The 16,114-nt window shown below is 34.4% G+C and overlaps 1 protein-coding gene across 1 annotated transcript; it reads left to right on the plus strand.

Annotated features, from left to right (window-relative positions):
- The first annotated feature begins 1,977 nt into the window (after positions 1 to 1,977).
- LOC111383377 lies at positions 1,978 to 8,301 on the plus strand. Its single transcript, XM_023007485.1, has 13 exons — positions 1,978 to 2,253; positions 2,766 to 2,952; positions 3,432 to 3,504; positions 4,224 to 4,371; positions 4,786 to 4,895; positions 5,246 to 5,386; positions 5,480 to 5,621; positions 5,711 to 5,848; positions 6,349 to 6,500; positions 6,604 to 6,678; positions 6,829 to 6,967; positions 7,303 to 7,572; positions 7,973 to 8,301. The coding sequence occupies exons 1-13, from the start codon at positions 2,011 to 2,013 to the stop codon at positions 8,093 to 8,095; spliced, it is 1,941 nt and encodes a 646-aa protein (XP_022863253.1). The 5' UTR covers positions 1,978 to 2,010; the 3' UTR covers positions 8,096 to 8,301.
- The last annotated feature ends 7,813 nt before the right edge of the window (positions 8,302 to 16,114 follow it).

Genomic DNA, 16,114 nt, shown 5'->3' on the forward strand with positions numbered 1-16,114 from the left:
ATAAGTGCATTAATACCCAACATATAATTAAATGCAACAATAGGACATTGATTTTGTGAGAGAAAAATAAATCTCTGTCCAAAGTCCACTCTTTCAAGGCAAAATGGATTTCAAACACGTTTGGCATGTCATAAATTAATTCTTAAGCTAATCCAAACAAGCTCTTTCCAAATTCCGAGCATGCATGCATTGTTGACTTTGATTTTGAGAATTTAGTCCAAACCAAACAGGGGCTAAGATGTACGTGATTGTCGTTTTGAAATGCAGCGTACTGAAGTTGTTGATGATGCATCATGGATTATGGGATTCTTAGACATAATTGATCCGGCAATTGATAGCATAAAGAAACTTTTGAATATTGACCAAAACCAATACTACAAGGTCAAGGATTCTTCGTTAAAGATATCAGAATCCAACGGTGAAGGTGAATTGGACAGTTTGTCCTCTGATTCCAGCGGAAGTGGTTTCAATTTAGACAAGTTCATCATCACGAAACTATCTTTAGACCCTTCAAAACTGGATGTTCAATTTGGGCCATCTGGGAAGGTTGGTGCAAAGAGTGACTCGAGATCACAGAATAGAAATGTCTCAACACCACCAAGGCTCTAACTTGTGTGTTTATATATTTGCTTGCATAGAAATTATTCAAACCACCAATGTCCCTTCAATCTTATAATCTTGTAGCTATTCTGTAAATCTGATGTAAGAATTTGTATCATTACAGAAGTACCAAAGCAGAATTGGTGACAAATGTTATTGAAGTTAGGGTACCATGGATGATGATGCAATTGCAATTGGTGCCACTAACAGAAATAAGATATTCTAATAGATGTTTGAAGTTCATCGGCATTGGTAAAAACAATACAAACTTGCTAAAATTTAGTACTCTAACATTTGGCTAACTTATAACATTAATTTATATTGAATACCAAACATGTCATCCAAATTGATTCTTGATGTAGATTCCAATGGATATTCCAGTATATGAGCATCTCAAAATTTTTTATATTTCCTATCAAAAAATACAATTTGCATCTAGATCAAGCTACATTTAGAGAGTCAAATTCATTCTTTAAATAAAAATATTACTTTAAAGAGTGTTTCAGAGTATAATTTTAAGAGTTAACTATTTAAGATAAATAGAGTATTATGTTTAAAAAGAGTCTCTTGTAGATGCTGAAAATTCAAATCACTGAGAATTTTATTAACGTGAGTAAATTTGGCACTTTGCAAAAGAAAAACGAGAAGTCACGAACAACCAAGGCTTACTGTGTGTTTAATGATATTCAATTGCTTATACATCAAGTGATAAATTTAGGGACAATATTGAAATCGATAGGAGATATATTGTTTAGCTCGCACAATAAATAACAAATGTTTTTATATGAAATCAAGTGATACTTTTATAGTTTATTCTATATTGAATGAATTCCTAAAAATTAATGTATTTATGTGTATGAATTTACATAGAGATAGCATGTGAGTAGGGCCTACTTGAGAGATAATATTAGCTAAAATTGGTTAATTCGATTGTTATGCCTAAATAATGTTGAATTAGATAAAACTTAAATAACTTATGTGAAATCGAAATTTCACGACTCTTAAAAGTTTTTCAAGAAGTTTTACGTTTGAATTATCTATAAAATATGTGATTAAAATTAATTATTTTATCTTTACCTCAACTTTTTAGCCTGTTGAGCCCCATTTTTTTTTGTCATAATGCATTTTAAAATTTTTTTATAAAGAATGCGTGGTTAAAATTTTTTATTTTTTTATTTTTTACATTCACATATAATATTTTTTATGTAAAAAAATTTGTCGTTAAAAATAAAAGAGAAAAAAATGCATTTGAAAATAACGAGGACCAAACATGTAAATTATCTCAAACAAACACAAAGCAAAAATTCCCGCCCAAAATAACCTCTGTTTAAATCCATTTATCCTCGTAACCCGCCATCTCAAACCTCACATCAATTAGGGTTTCAATTCTCCTTTTTTCGCGATATCACGATGAACAGTGAGGCCTCAACAATGGAAATCGAGCAATTTAGATTAGAAGAAAATGAAGAAGAGGATCCGTTTCTTAAATTCGTCGATTATGCAAAATCGATTTTATCAGGAAAAGGAAGCGAAAGGGAAGAAGAGATGATAAACGGGCCGGGATGGAGTTGGATTGCGTCTCGGATTCTTAAGACTTGCATTGCTTATTCTAGTGGCGTCACCTCTGCTATTCTCTTATCTGAGCTCTTTCAGGTCCTAATCTAAATAATTATTTTTGTCAATTTATAAATTTCTATAAGGTGTATGATAATGCGTATGTATTTAAATAAATGAATTTTGAGTGCTCTAAATAATTTTAAAATTATGGTATGTGATCTCGAAAGAGCTGTCTCAAAAAATAATGTATGTATCTATCAAATTTTCGGTTAATATTTAGTTTACAGTTGTTATACCTGAAATATTATACTCTATATATGCCGGTAGACTTTAGTCATAGGTGATAGGACTGAATATTTACAAGTTCTGTAAATATTGTTTGAATTCCTCTAGATGAGTTTTTTCGACTTTAACTCTGATTAAACAATTAATATCATTAAACATAGATAAATTTGTTTGCGAATCAAATTTACAGTCTACAATTATGATCTCCATTGATTACTAAATTCCAGATTAAAATGTTTGGATTTTTTTTTTCTGATTAATATGCTTTACATTGATTTAGGCCTAACTATGTAGCCTATTAATTTGAATGCGTGGATATATAGGCTTGGTACGAGCAGAACAGAAGTGGAACTCTGAAAAAGCAGCCTGAATGCGTTATTCAATTAATGAAGAAACATAGGAGAGGGAAGCTACCAAACACGGTTACAATTGATTCTATATACGAGAAAAAGTTCTTATCCTTGAGCAGTGTCATTGAAGGAGTTGTAATTGATGCTTTTATTCTTCCAGGTGTGATGAGAGCCTATAAATGATTTGTAGAATATGAAATTTTTTTCTGATCTCCATTAAAATCCATTTACAATTGCATGGACAACTCATTTGTGTATTTGACATGCATTAAACGAAGAGAATTTTCATTCAGATCTTATGAATTGGCGCAAACAGTGATTGTTTTCAGATGTTATTGGAAAATATTCAAAATTGTAATATCAACTCAGCGTAATTGAGCATATTTCGGGCAATGATTGATACAAGTCCAAGAAGGTCATCAATTAGATTTCTAGTTGCTATCATCATGTAATAGAATATATGTTCAGGCTTAATGCGAAAACTTTGTTGGTTTTGGAAAAGATGGAATTTAGTCTTCTACACTGCTGTTTATTTTTGTTTTGTAGCTCTGATTAACTGCACTTGGTGCAGCTGTGTACAGTTTCTACTTTCATGTACATGTATAGTTTCCTGTAGTTGACTTATGTTTTTTTTTACAGGGACAAATATTTACATGCTTAGCTTGGGGGATATTTGGAGCTCTAGTACTATAGATCTATATCTGCACAGAAGGTGAATGCCTCTAAGTTGAACTGAAGTAATTGAAATTATTCTTATATGAACTATCAACTCTTTATTTTGGTTTAGAGTTGCAACATGAAATAATAATGCTATGCTTCTGAGCATCAAAACATTGTTCATAGCTACTCCGTTTCTTCAGTTGTTCTTTTGAATGCGAGGCTTATAAACCACTGTAATTTAGCACATTTCTAACATTATTGATTCTTGTTAAGAGGTCCAGCTTAGTCATTTTTTATTTTCATTTTATCATCATGATGCTACTGGTGAGTAATCCATTTACATCTCTTAAGATCGGCCACCATCGAGCTATCCTATACAATTATATTACAACCAAAGTTCTCATGGTTTCCTGTCAACAAGATTACTCTTAGTAAGTGGGCTTACAATGGGTGGTAGTTGATTGAGTGTGCTGATCATTTTGGGTACTTAATTATTTTCTGAATATGGTTTTGGAATCTCTTTGGATGGTCAGTAATTCGTGGTTAGTCTCGGTATTAGGAAGAAAAGGTTTGCACACTGAATACCAAATCCAATGCACTGGCAAATGAGAAAAAAAGTTGGAAAGCAATACGGTAAAAGTTGCAAACTAGTAGCTGAATATAGCAGCTCTGCGATATTCTGCCATTCCTTCTTGTTTGGACAAGTACATATGCTATATCAAACCTGTTCATGAACTTGCTTGATCTAAAATCTCTAGCATACTTAAGCAGGTTTTACAATGTAGCCGACCCCAGAAATGGAATTCTGAACAAGGGCAGGGAAGTTTTCCTGACTGGATGTTATCTTCGAATGGCCACAGGGAGTTCAAGTCGTGCACGACTTTTACCGACTGAATATTTCATTATACTGTTGGACGAGGTATGCATCAAACTCTATGTTCTTTCCCGATTTTCAAGGTTAACTTTGTTACAAAAGTGACCCTTTTGCTAGTTTTAACAAAATCACACAATGCAGAGGTTAAGATTGTAAATCCCTTCTTGCACACAAGGCACCCTTTCTAAAGATCTTGAATTGACAAGGGTAGGAAATATGATGACTAATTGATTGCACATGATCACCAAGCGTATTCACTTGATGCAAGAAAAAAAAATCAGTTTTGTCGAAGCTCTAAATTTAATGTATAGTCTGAATCTGCACCGTAAGGGCTGTGTCTTATGAATAGCTACTTTGTGTCTAATGGCCTTTTCTAACTGTCAGTCATTGTTGGTCCAGTATGAAATGGCCTTCCTATTCAATTTCCATACCTACTTTTACTTGTATGTTTGGATGCAGGATGAAGATAATGATGCGATGTTGCTTGGAGCACAGTTTTGCTCAGATTCCTTTTCTTCCATTTCTCTTGATGCTGTGAAGGAAGGCACTTCATATTCTTTGTATGCAAGGTACAATATTGTCTTTTTCGTGTGTTTCTGTTTGAAATAAATGAGCCTAATATGCTCTTTCATTTCCTTTTTGTTTGGCCCAATAAGCCCTTTCATTACCGGGAAGAAGAAAGATCTATGAAATACCATTTTCTTGCCATAATATATTTCTGAAAGATTATTCAACTGTAATATAATCAATTTTACCATTTTATAAATATTATTTAATTATAGATGGTCACAGTCAACTTCTTTATAAGGGGATAGATACTCTATGCATGCTAATTCTTAGAACCATCCAACTCTGCATTTTAGCATTATTGTTATCTATTCTCAGTGACTCGTGCTCTTTTTTTCCCAATTTTGGACAGGATTGAACATATTGGACCTCTGGAAATCCAAGGAAAGTATGGGAGTTTGCAGAGAAAGCAAATAACTCTTGTCGATAATGATGGAACCAGGTTAAAATTTCTACTCTGGGGAGAGCAGACTTTTCTTGCCAATCTTTTCAGGTAGGCTAGTTTACACGGTTAGTGCCTCATCTTTTTTCATTTTTTCATTTTTTTTTAAGTCATAAATGATGGATTTCAATTGTTTTTCTTCAGCGTGGGAAGCATGCTTGCCCTGGACAGACCATATATAGCAAGTCCTGTTGATAGTTATCTCGAAACTTGCAATGAAATTTGCCTTGAATATGGTAGTGGAACCCAGTTATATTTGGTGCCTCGTATTCTGCACGAGGAACAAGTAAGTGATAAAATTATTTATTGACTTCATGTTAATAGATTAAATTTACAAGTGCATTAACAAAGCAAGTTAGCTCTTTGGTTTCTCAGGTATGTGTAGCTTTGACTCAGAACCATTGCCAAGGATCAAGGCTGCTAAGTGAACAAAGTCAGGGAAATATAGTTTCCCAAATAACCTTGCCTTGCGACTATCAAGGCTCTATCGACTTCAGTAATTATCCCTTTCGAGTAAGCATGCTCAATCTACAGAATTTTATAATTAGTTCTTCATTTAGCTCTGTGCCTTTAGCCAGACACACGAAAGTTTAAGTCAGGTCGACGAAAGTTTGATAACTGTGTTCTCGTTAGCATTCCATCAAAATTTTTAAATCACAAGTACATGATGTAATCTTTAGCAGCATGATTCTTTATGAAAATAGTTCCATTTTGTCACCACTTTGAAAATTTTCAATTCCAAACAGGATAATGTAATTCATTTTAGATCTGCAGCTCGGTCAATTTGCTCTTACCTCTTAGGTAAAAATTATGAAAGATACAGTTCTGTGGTTATAAATCTATTTCGACTAGAAAATTAATGTGTTCGAAGTCTATTCTGGCATACGGTTATAGTTCAGTTATAAGCATTGCTACGAACTCTCTTTGCATCTATACAAATATAGACAATAATTGCAATTGTATTTTACTTCTAATATTTTTTCTTAACCTCTTACATTTTTGAAGTGTTCCAGTCATTTGTAGTCGATCTGCGTGACAAGATGACTAGCATCAGCCTCTATGGAATTGTTACAGACATCAAACGTACTTCAGAGGCCTCAGTTTGTCTACAGATTGAGGATACAACTGGAGCAATTTTGGCAAATCTACATTTTGTTAATTCTTGGTAAAATTTTGTAACATTCCTCTGTAAACTATATACATTCATTTCTACAACAAGCCAAGTGCAGTGTCCTGATTTGTTTATTTCTCAAATTTATACTTTTCAGGTCACTGGGAAGGTTAGGAACGGGCCACACAGTTTTTGTATGTGGTTTAAAATCTTCCGTGACACCAAAAAAAGGGTGAGTCATATAAAAATTAATGTTATTGAGTAATGAAAGAAATTAACGTTCTCTGAATTTTGCTTCTTTTCTGGTGTTTCATTTGCTTTTTTATTTTCTCCTCTTTATCCATAAATATGTGTACATCTGATTCGATTATTTCCTTGACAGCCTTGAATTATCATGGTTTGAGAATGAAAATGGAGCTTCATTCGTCAATATAAGTTGCTTGCCAGCACTGCTAAATTCATCTTGTCTCCACAAGTTATCTCACCTTTCTAATCTCTCCATCCAGAAGAGCGGTACACATGTATGTAATCTTGGTTTTGTATTTCGCAGTTGTCAATTGCGCACAAGCTAATATACTAATCTTTTTACTCTGTTTCCCCTTTAGTATTCCTGTTTATTACCTCATGAAGTTGTGTAGGGCGGTTGCTTGTGTTCTTGGTTGAGATATGTTTTACTTAGCCTTGAAGATTTTCGTTACGATTTCTATAGAACAAATTAGAAGAGAGATGAGTTAACCAAATCTAACATGGTCGATTCTAGTCATTAAAGATGTAGTTGCCTTAAGATAGTATGTACCTATTCTCATTGATTTCTCCAGCATGGTGTTCTAATATGGTGTCTCGTCTTTGAATTCAGGTATGTCGAGTATGGTTGGATCAAATTGAACATTGCCATGTTAATACAAGATTTTCGCATATCCTTTGCGGCTATTTTGTTGACAAGACTCGTGATGGCGATTTTAAATGTAAATTTTGTCACAGCATTTGCAATGCTGAAGTTGTTCGTACCTTCCATGTAAAGATAACACTTGCAGATGATACTGGAAAAGTTTTTGCCTGGTGTACTGGTCAGACTGCGGCGGAGTTGCTGCAAATATCCACAGATGAGTTTTATGAACTGCCTGAGGTAATGCAAAAAGGCTTAAATAACCTCCTTTGTGAAAGCATGTTGGCTTAGTTTTAAAAGTAACTTTTATTTGGATTTTATCGAGTCACTTATTGTTAAAATAAGCGCCTCATTATAATTTTCAACAAGAAAATTATTGCTTATTTTAAACAACATCGTTTACTCATGCTGAAGGTATCTTAGAGCTAAATTCTTTTACTGCTGATGGTCAGCTTTCTAACATATAAAGGCGAATTAGGAAAAATAGTAACAAGCTTACGGAGAGCTAGAAACTGTGAACAAAGTAATTGGCTGTGGGACGACAAAGCTCGGTTTTATGAAATTTTGCATTTTGGAAATCTATCTGGGAATTAATTGTGCCAATATTTACACCTTTTTTTTTTTTTTTTTTGGTTTTCAGGAGGAGCAAATTATGTATCCATCTTCGCTTGAGCTTGAAAAGTTTACAGTGGCAATAGTGAACTCTGGAAGGCAGGATGATATGGTTAATTGGGAAGTCACTGGTGCAATGAAGTGTGAATAAGGTCGCTGTTGTATAAATGACTTTGGGTTAGTCTTACTCTTGAATTACTCCAAACTCCACTTTATGTCTGGCATATTTGGCAAGGTTAATTGGACGATGCAAATTATCATTAAACTATATTAAATAAAAATTGTTAAAATTTTGTTTAAATATGTGCCGAACATGCAAGAGCCTATTCTATAAATTAGTCTATCACTTCTGTTAGAATTGAATGAAAAATATTGAATAGAAGTAATGAAAAATATTGAATAGAAATCTCCATATGTTGTAACTCAAGTAACTCAAGTCTTTTCATGTTTTTAGCTCCTTTATCAATAAATGGTTTAACTCCTTGATTAATGAGCTAGCTTTTTTTTGATTGGTATAAATAGGAGTCTCTCTAAGTTGGAAAATCACAAGTGAAATGCAAGCTTCTTTCTCTAAGTAACAATATTCTTCTTCTCACTTTCAAGTTCTTCCTTGTGCTTATAATTTTTTTGTGAGATAGAGTATATCACAACTAGTTCGCAGGTGGTTAACGTAATGCAGCGTGAACCGATTACCGATTGTATTTTGGAAATCGAACACCAATCAAAACCTTTTGCACTTCGGTGAGACGGCGAATTCGATTTAAGGAAACTATGAATACACAGACCTTCGATTTGATTTGATTCTCTAATATTTACCTACAAGCTTAAATCGAATTAGGCTCTAGTAAATCAAATTTTGTTCATTAGTTTTTATCAATTTTTTCAGTTCATGGTTTTTGCATGATTTCTAATTCATTTTAAATGATTGTTAAGTTGTTAATAATTTGACAAAATAATCTGTTCTTCAACACTGCAGTTTTATTTTTTGAACAGATAACTTGATCTCAAATTTATATACAACTTTACAAATTTATAATTATTCTAAATTATTTGTTGCTTGTTCCGGTTCAATGGCATCACATGGAAATAACGATGTGAACAATGAAAGCAATACTGTTGGTACCGGTGTACCAAATCCTGCGATGACCGTTGTTAACTCTATGGAGACCACGATTGACATTTCTCCCATTGATGGGATAATTGGAGGCGGGATTCCTCATGTTGGAGTGAACCCAACTTTGCTTTCGGCTGCGGCCTCGGCAATCCAGTTTGGCACAATACCTTTGCCAGTGCCTAGGGCTGCGGTTTCGACACCTTTGCTATCGTTTTCAGTTCCATTTTCGATGAATCATGCAATTCGACCGGATAAGTTTGCTAGTACTGATTTTAAGACATGACAGAATAAGATGGTTTTCTATCTCATTACGTTGGGCCTTGCACGTTTCCTCATTGAGGATGCCCCTATCGTGGCTGAAAACGACACTGATGTGCATAAGAGTGCAACTTGGAACGCTTGAAAAAGTGCTGATTTTTTGTGTGGCAACTATGTTTTGAATGGTCTACAGAATTCTCTGTATCACGTATATGTGGTAAAGAAGTCTGCTCATGTCAGAATTTCTTGCAAAAGCACTTGATGCTCATGTCGGATCTAAGAAATTTTTGCAAGAAATACATGATGAGGGTCTGATCATGTCAGAATCTCTACAGGTGGCTACTGCTATTCACAAGCTACCTCCTCAGTGGAAGGCTTTCAAAAGTTGTTTGTAGCATAAGAGGAAAGAGACGTCTTTCGAGGATTTAATTATTAAGCTGCGCATTGAGGAGGATAACAAACGGGCTAAACGTAAGTTAGAAAATTCTTACTCTGAGAAGGCTAATGTATTGGAGTACGGCCGAAGTTCTGGTACTAAGAAAGTTCACTCCTTTAAAGCCAAACAGGGTAACGAAAATCGAAAAGATAAAAAATAGGCTACGAAAGGGTCTCAGTTGAAGCCTGCAGGTGGGGTAGGAAAGAAACCTAAGTTCCAGTTCAATGGAAAGTGCTTCAATTGTGACAAAGTTGGGCATCGATCAGTAGACTGTTGTTAGCCTTGAAGGGATAATAAGCAGCGTCCTGAGGCTAATATGGTTGGAAATGAGAGAGATCATCTCTCAGATGAAATGTCTGAGCTAAACCTCACGGCGATGATTAGTGAGGTTAACCTGGTGGGGTCTAACTCAAAGGAGTGGTGGCTGGACACTGGGGCCACTTGCCACGTCTGCTCCAACAAGAACATGTTCACTACTTTTGCACCAGTTACAAATAGTGAAAAGTTGTTTATGGGAAATTCTGCAACTTCTGAAGTGCTTGGTAAAGGCAAGGTGATCCTGAAGATGACATCTAGCAAAGAGCTTACTCTGACTAATGTGTTGTACGTGCTAGGATTCGCAAGAATCTAGTCTCTGGGTCTCTTCTGAGCAAGAATGGGTTCCGCATGGTCTTTGAGGCGGATAAGCTGGTGATTACCAAAATAGGAGTTTATGTTGGGAAAGGCTATATGACTAATGACTTGTTTAAATTGAATGTAATTGTTGTAACTCCAACTGTTATGAGTAATGAGAAAACTCCTTTTGTTTACTTGTTTGAGTCTCTTAATTTGTGACATGGTAGATTAGGTCACGTAAATTACAATGTTTTACGTAGACTAAGCAAACTAAATTACTTGCCTAGGTTTCAAATTGATTCAAATCATAAATGTGAAACATGCGTTGAATCTAAGCTTACTAGGTCTTCGTTTCATAGTATTGAAAAAAGTATTGAGCCATTGGGACTAATCCATAGTGATGTATGTAACTTAAAATTTGTTCGAACACGAGGCGGTAATAAGTATTTTATTACTTTTGTCAACAATAACACAAGATACTATTATGTATACTTGCTTAAAAGTAAAGATGAAGCTATCGATAAATTCATTCTTTATAAGAAAGAAGTTGAAAATCAACTTAGTAAGAAAATAAAGGTGCTACGGAGTGATCGTGGTGGTGAACATGAATCACCGTTTGGTGAATTTTGTGCTAAACATGGAATAATTCATCAAACTACTGCACCTTATTCACCTCGGCAGAATGGAATTGCTGAGCGTAAGAATAGAACTTTAGAGGAAATGATGAATGCTATGTTGATTAGTTTTGGATTACCACAGAGCATGTGGGGAGAAGCTATTCTTTCCGCAAATTACATTTTGAATAAAGTGTTAAGAAAGAATATGGATAAGACTCCGTATGAACTTTGGACAAATCGGACACCTTCATATAAATACTTACGAATGTGGGGGCGTCTTGCTAAAGTTGTGGTGCCTCCTCCTAAGAAGGTCAAGATTGGACCTAAGAAAATTGATTGTGTGTTCATTAGTTATGCACAAAATAGTAGTGCATATAGGTTCCTTGTGCATTATTTGAATCTACCTGATATTCATCCGAACACGATTATGGAGTCTAGGAATGCACAATTCTTTGAGAATATATTTCCTTGTAAGTCTCCTAAACAGTTAACTCTTATTAAACGGACAATAGAATCTTCTACTTCTGGCAGCAGTAAAGATCCAGTTGAAGAAAGTGAGGATGAGCCTAGACGGAGCAAAAGGACCAAAACTTCTAAGACATTTGACCCTGATTTTCTCACATGTTTGATGGAGAATGATCCTCAAAACTATAAAGAAGCTATATCTTCTTCAAATGGTCATTTGTGGAAAGAAGCCATCAAAAGTGAAATCGATTCCATTCTACAGAATCATACCTGGGAGTTAGTAGATCTTCCACCGGGCTGTAAGCCTTCGGGCTACAAGTGGATCTTCAAGAAGAAGATAAAATCGGACGGCTCCATTGATAAATATAAAGCCCGGCTAGTAATCAAAGGTTATAAGCAAAAGGAAGGCTTAGATTACTTTGATACTTATTCTCCTGTGTCGAGAATAACTTCTATCCGGATGATAATTGTTATTGCGGCTTTGCGAAATTTGGAAATACATCAGATGGATGTAAAAACAGCTTTCCTAAATGGAGATTTGAATGAAGAAATCTACATGGAGCAACCAGAGGAGTTTACGGCTTTAGGTAAAGAAAGGAAAGTTTGTAGACTGGTTAAATCGCTGTATGGTTTGAAGCAAGCATCGAAGCAATGGCATGAGAAGTTTGATAATGCTATGCTTTCTAGTGGTTTTAGAATCAACGAGTGCGACAAGTGTGTACATGTCAAGGACACTATGGATATGTCATACTATGTCTATACGTCGATGACATGCTCATTGTCGGTAACTCTGACAAGATTATCAAAGCCACTAAGAATATCTTAAACTCGAAGTTTCACATGAAAGATATGAGTCTCGCGGATGTCATTTTGGGAGTAAAAATTACTCGAACACCAAATGGACTTGTGTTATCTCAATCTCATTACATTGATAAAATACTAGACAAGTTCAACAAGTCAGATACCACTGTGGCCAGGACTCCAGTGGATTTGAGTCTCCACTTATCCAAGAACACTGGTGATGGTGTATCACAGTTAGAATATTCTCGAATAATTGAGAGTTTAATGTATTTAATGACTTGTACAAGATCGAATATAGCATACTCAGTTAGCAGATTGAGTCGTTACATGAGTAACCTAGGTGCTATCCATTGGAAAGCCATTTTTAGGGTGCTACATTATTTAAGACACACTTGTGATTTTAGACTGCACTATTCTAGATACCCTGTAGTAATCGAAGGGTATGCTGATGCAAATTGGATATCAGATATGTCAGATACCATGTCTACTAGTGGATATGTCTTTACTCTTGGTGGTGCAGCTGTCTCTTGGAAATTGTCCAAACAAACTTGCATCGCAAGATCTACAATGGAATCAGAGTTCATCGCTTTGGACAAAGCAACTGAAGAAGCAGGGTGGCTTCTCCAGTTTGTTGAGGATATTCCAAGGTGGTCAAAGTATGTGCCTGCAATTTGTGTTTATTGCGATAATCAATCAACAATTGGCAGGGCATAGAGCAATATGTATAATGGTAAGTCTTGCCATATTCGAAGACGACACAATACCATTCGACAACTACTCTCACAAGGTATTATCACTCTGGACTATGTGAAGTCAAAGGATAATATTGCGGATCCGCTAACCAAAAGGCTAACTCGAGAGCTAGTTGTAAAAGCATCGAGGAGAATGGGCTTGCAGCCTATGACGTTGAAAGGTATCATGGTGGAAACCCAACCTAGCTGAATGGAGATCAGGATATAGGTTTAAAGAGACAACTAAAACATGTATATCTGTGTAAATCACTGAGAATGTTCTCCTTCTGCTCATTCCTATGGTGCTCACAGTGATTGGAAGATGCAGGTTAAGCTATGCTTTTAATGATCATTAAGTGTTGTGAAAAATTGAGTTCACCTATGTGAGTGTGAAGAAGGATCGTTTCTATAAGGATTGGTAAGGCTACATTCTTGAAAAAACACTTGCAGAACCAAGCAACGTGTTAATGGCCAAAACAAACACAACAATAAGAACTATGCTGTGACTAAAATGGTCCTGTGTGAGATCTATTGTTTTGGTTTACACAAATGGCCAAACAGTTCAAGGCATCAAATCCATTGGTTTGCTAGTAATTCTCGATATGTTTCACAAGGGAAGGTTCAAAGCTAAATGCTACCTATCCTATGCAGGATTGATTCGTTTTACTCTCTCTTTCCTCTGGAGTCTTAGTTTCCATTTTTCATTCATGTGGGGGATTGTTAGAATTGAATGAAAAATATTGAATAGAAATCTCTTCATATGTTGTAATTCAAGTAACTTAAGTCTCTTCATGTTTTTAACTCCTTTATCAATGAATGGTTTAACTCCTTGATTAATGAGCTTGCTTTTCTTCCATTGGTATAAATAGGAGTCTCTCTAGATTGAAAAATTACAAGTGAAATGTAAGCTTCTTCCTCTAAGCAACAATCTTCTTTTTCTCACTTTCAAGTTCTTCCTTGTGCTTATAATTTTTTTGTGAGATAGAGTATATCACAGCTAGTTCGCAGGCGATTAACGTAGTACAGCGTGAACCAACAATCGATTGTATCCTGGGAATCGAACACCGATCAAAACCCCTTGCACTCCGGTGAGGCGACGAATTCGATTTAAGGAAACTGTGAATACACAGGCCTTCGGTTTGATTTGATTCTCTAATATTTAACTACAACTTCATCTTGGTTATATTATGTCATGATTTTGGTATATTCTTTTTTGAATCAGATTTTATTGTTGTTGCAAATAAGAGCTATTTTCCTTTATTTATTCAGGCTGCGCTTAAATATGTTATTGTAGTTGTTACTAAGCCCTTGTAATTTATTTGGGGATAATAATGTTTTGAATAGTGAATTTTTGAATAATGAGCATAAAAAGTAGAATTTTTTTTTGAATTTATGTGTAAAATATTTTATTATGTGAATGTATGGTTGAAAATGAATATGTAAAATAAAGAGTTTGGAAATAATGATTGTTTTGATCCATGGTTTTTCATATCACATTCGCCAATTTATGACTAGCTCAACAAAGAGAAATTTAGAGACAACATAGATAGATAGATATTCATTACTTTTCTGATAATATTAAAAACATCCTCGTGTTTTAATGTTCTTAGTAACCTTATTTATAAGTTGAAAAATGGAGTGACGAAAGAATCTTGACAAATTCTTTGACAGAAGGTAGTGTGGCGAGATGGGATTAAGTAAGAAAGTTGATTGTGTTTTAAATAGTTCAATGATAGAATGTTATGTGACATTATGTCAATCATTATATTAATGATTATATTATTGTAGCACAATTTTCTAAGTTCGATACATTCCTAACCACCTCTAAAGGTTATTAGTGATTAAATATAATTGTCGATATCTAAATTGCGATTGGGAACTATGTATAGAACTTCATATCATTTGTGCACTAATTTGGTTATTTAATAAAAATGTATATTATCAAAATTAATAACACTAATTAGTAAACTTTACCATCCGTTTCATTAAGTTGATGATACATATAGTTCTTGATTCTTTCATTTTACATGTGAAATTATTTGTTGATTTACGTGAATAAACCTATTGCAATTGAATTATTTACTTAAAACTAACAAATAATTTTACTTTAAATAAGGATGGGCAATGGGGGGTGTGGTGGCCATCCCCGCCTTGCCTTGTTGGAGATTTTCACAAAGAGGGCCACATGGATTAAAATATTTTTATTTATTGTCTCGTTTAATTAATTAATTTTTTTATTTTTTAAATACTATTTAAATTGTAAAATAAAAATAAAGTAAAATAAAAAGATTTAGTTGGATTATGGAATTCGAGGGATGAGCCATATTTTCAATCCTTGCCCTAGTGACCATTAAGGATGGGGCAATGCTCCATCTTACGGTAAAGTTAAAGAACGAAGGAATATGAAATGGATGATAAATTTTACTAATTGGTATTGTTAGTTTTGATAATAGACTGAAACGTTTTTTTTTAAAATGGGAAATTTATGCATGATTATACGAAATTTCATATTTGTTCTTAAGGGCAATTTAAGTATTAACAGTTTCTCAAGGTGACTATAATGCACTATATTAGATAAAGGGAAAGTAAATATTTTCAAAATGTGATGTATATCTAATGTTGCCGGAAGGGTGAAGGATGTTTCTAATATTTCCTCAAAAACATATGAAATCTGAAATTATTTTGAATGCCCTCTTTTATTAGTTTTTTCTCAGACCTAGTTCAAAACACATTGAGTATAAGGATGCACTTGATGCAATTGTGGTAAACATATCGTGAAGATTGACAATTAGGGAAACAAATCATGATGAATTTCACACCGGAGGCATTTTTCCAAAAGAATAAGCACCTACGCGCAGTTTACTTAAGGACGAATCTTTCTACCTTCTATGGATGAAGAAATATGCATGGGAGTCATTTATATGTCAGCATTTTTGAGCTTTCACTATTGTCCCAATACCATCAGAGTTCCACATCAGAAAAAGGTATTTCAGAACTAAGGTAACATTTTCATTTTTTTTTTTTTTTTAGAATGTGATAAAGAACTTGGACCTTATTTGAAAGGGAAATTAGACACTTCATAGAATCCGATAAATCATGAGGAAAGAGAAACTATGAAGTATATTAGAGCTGG

This window comes from Olea europaea, unplaced genomic scaffold (assembly GCF_002742605.1).
Source record: "Olea europaea var. sylvestris unplaced genomic scaffold, O_europaea_v1 scaffold2668, whole genome shotgun sequence".
Classification (NCBI taxonomy): Eukaryota; Viridiplantae; Streptophyta; class Magnoliopsida; order Lamiales; family Oleaceae; genus Olea; species Olea europaea.

What these genes read in the sequence shown, in the direction of transcription:
- LOC111383377 (XM_023007485.1), top strand. Translation starts at nt 2,011, where the DNA reads ATGAACAGTGAGGCCTCAACAATGGAAATCGAGCAATTTAGATTAGAA. An exon ending in TCATTATACTGTTGGACGAG is followed by an intron (nt 4,372 to 4,785) that starts GTATGCATCAAA and finishes GTTTGGATGCAG; the next exon opens with GATGAAGATAATGATGCGAT. An exon ending in TCATATTCTTTGTATGCAAG is followed by an intron (nt 4,896 to 5,245) that starts GTACAATATTGT and finishes AATTTTGGACAG; the next exon opens with GATTGAACATATTGGACCTC.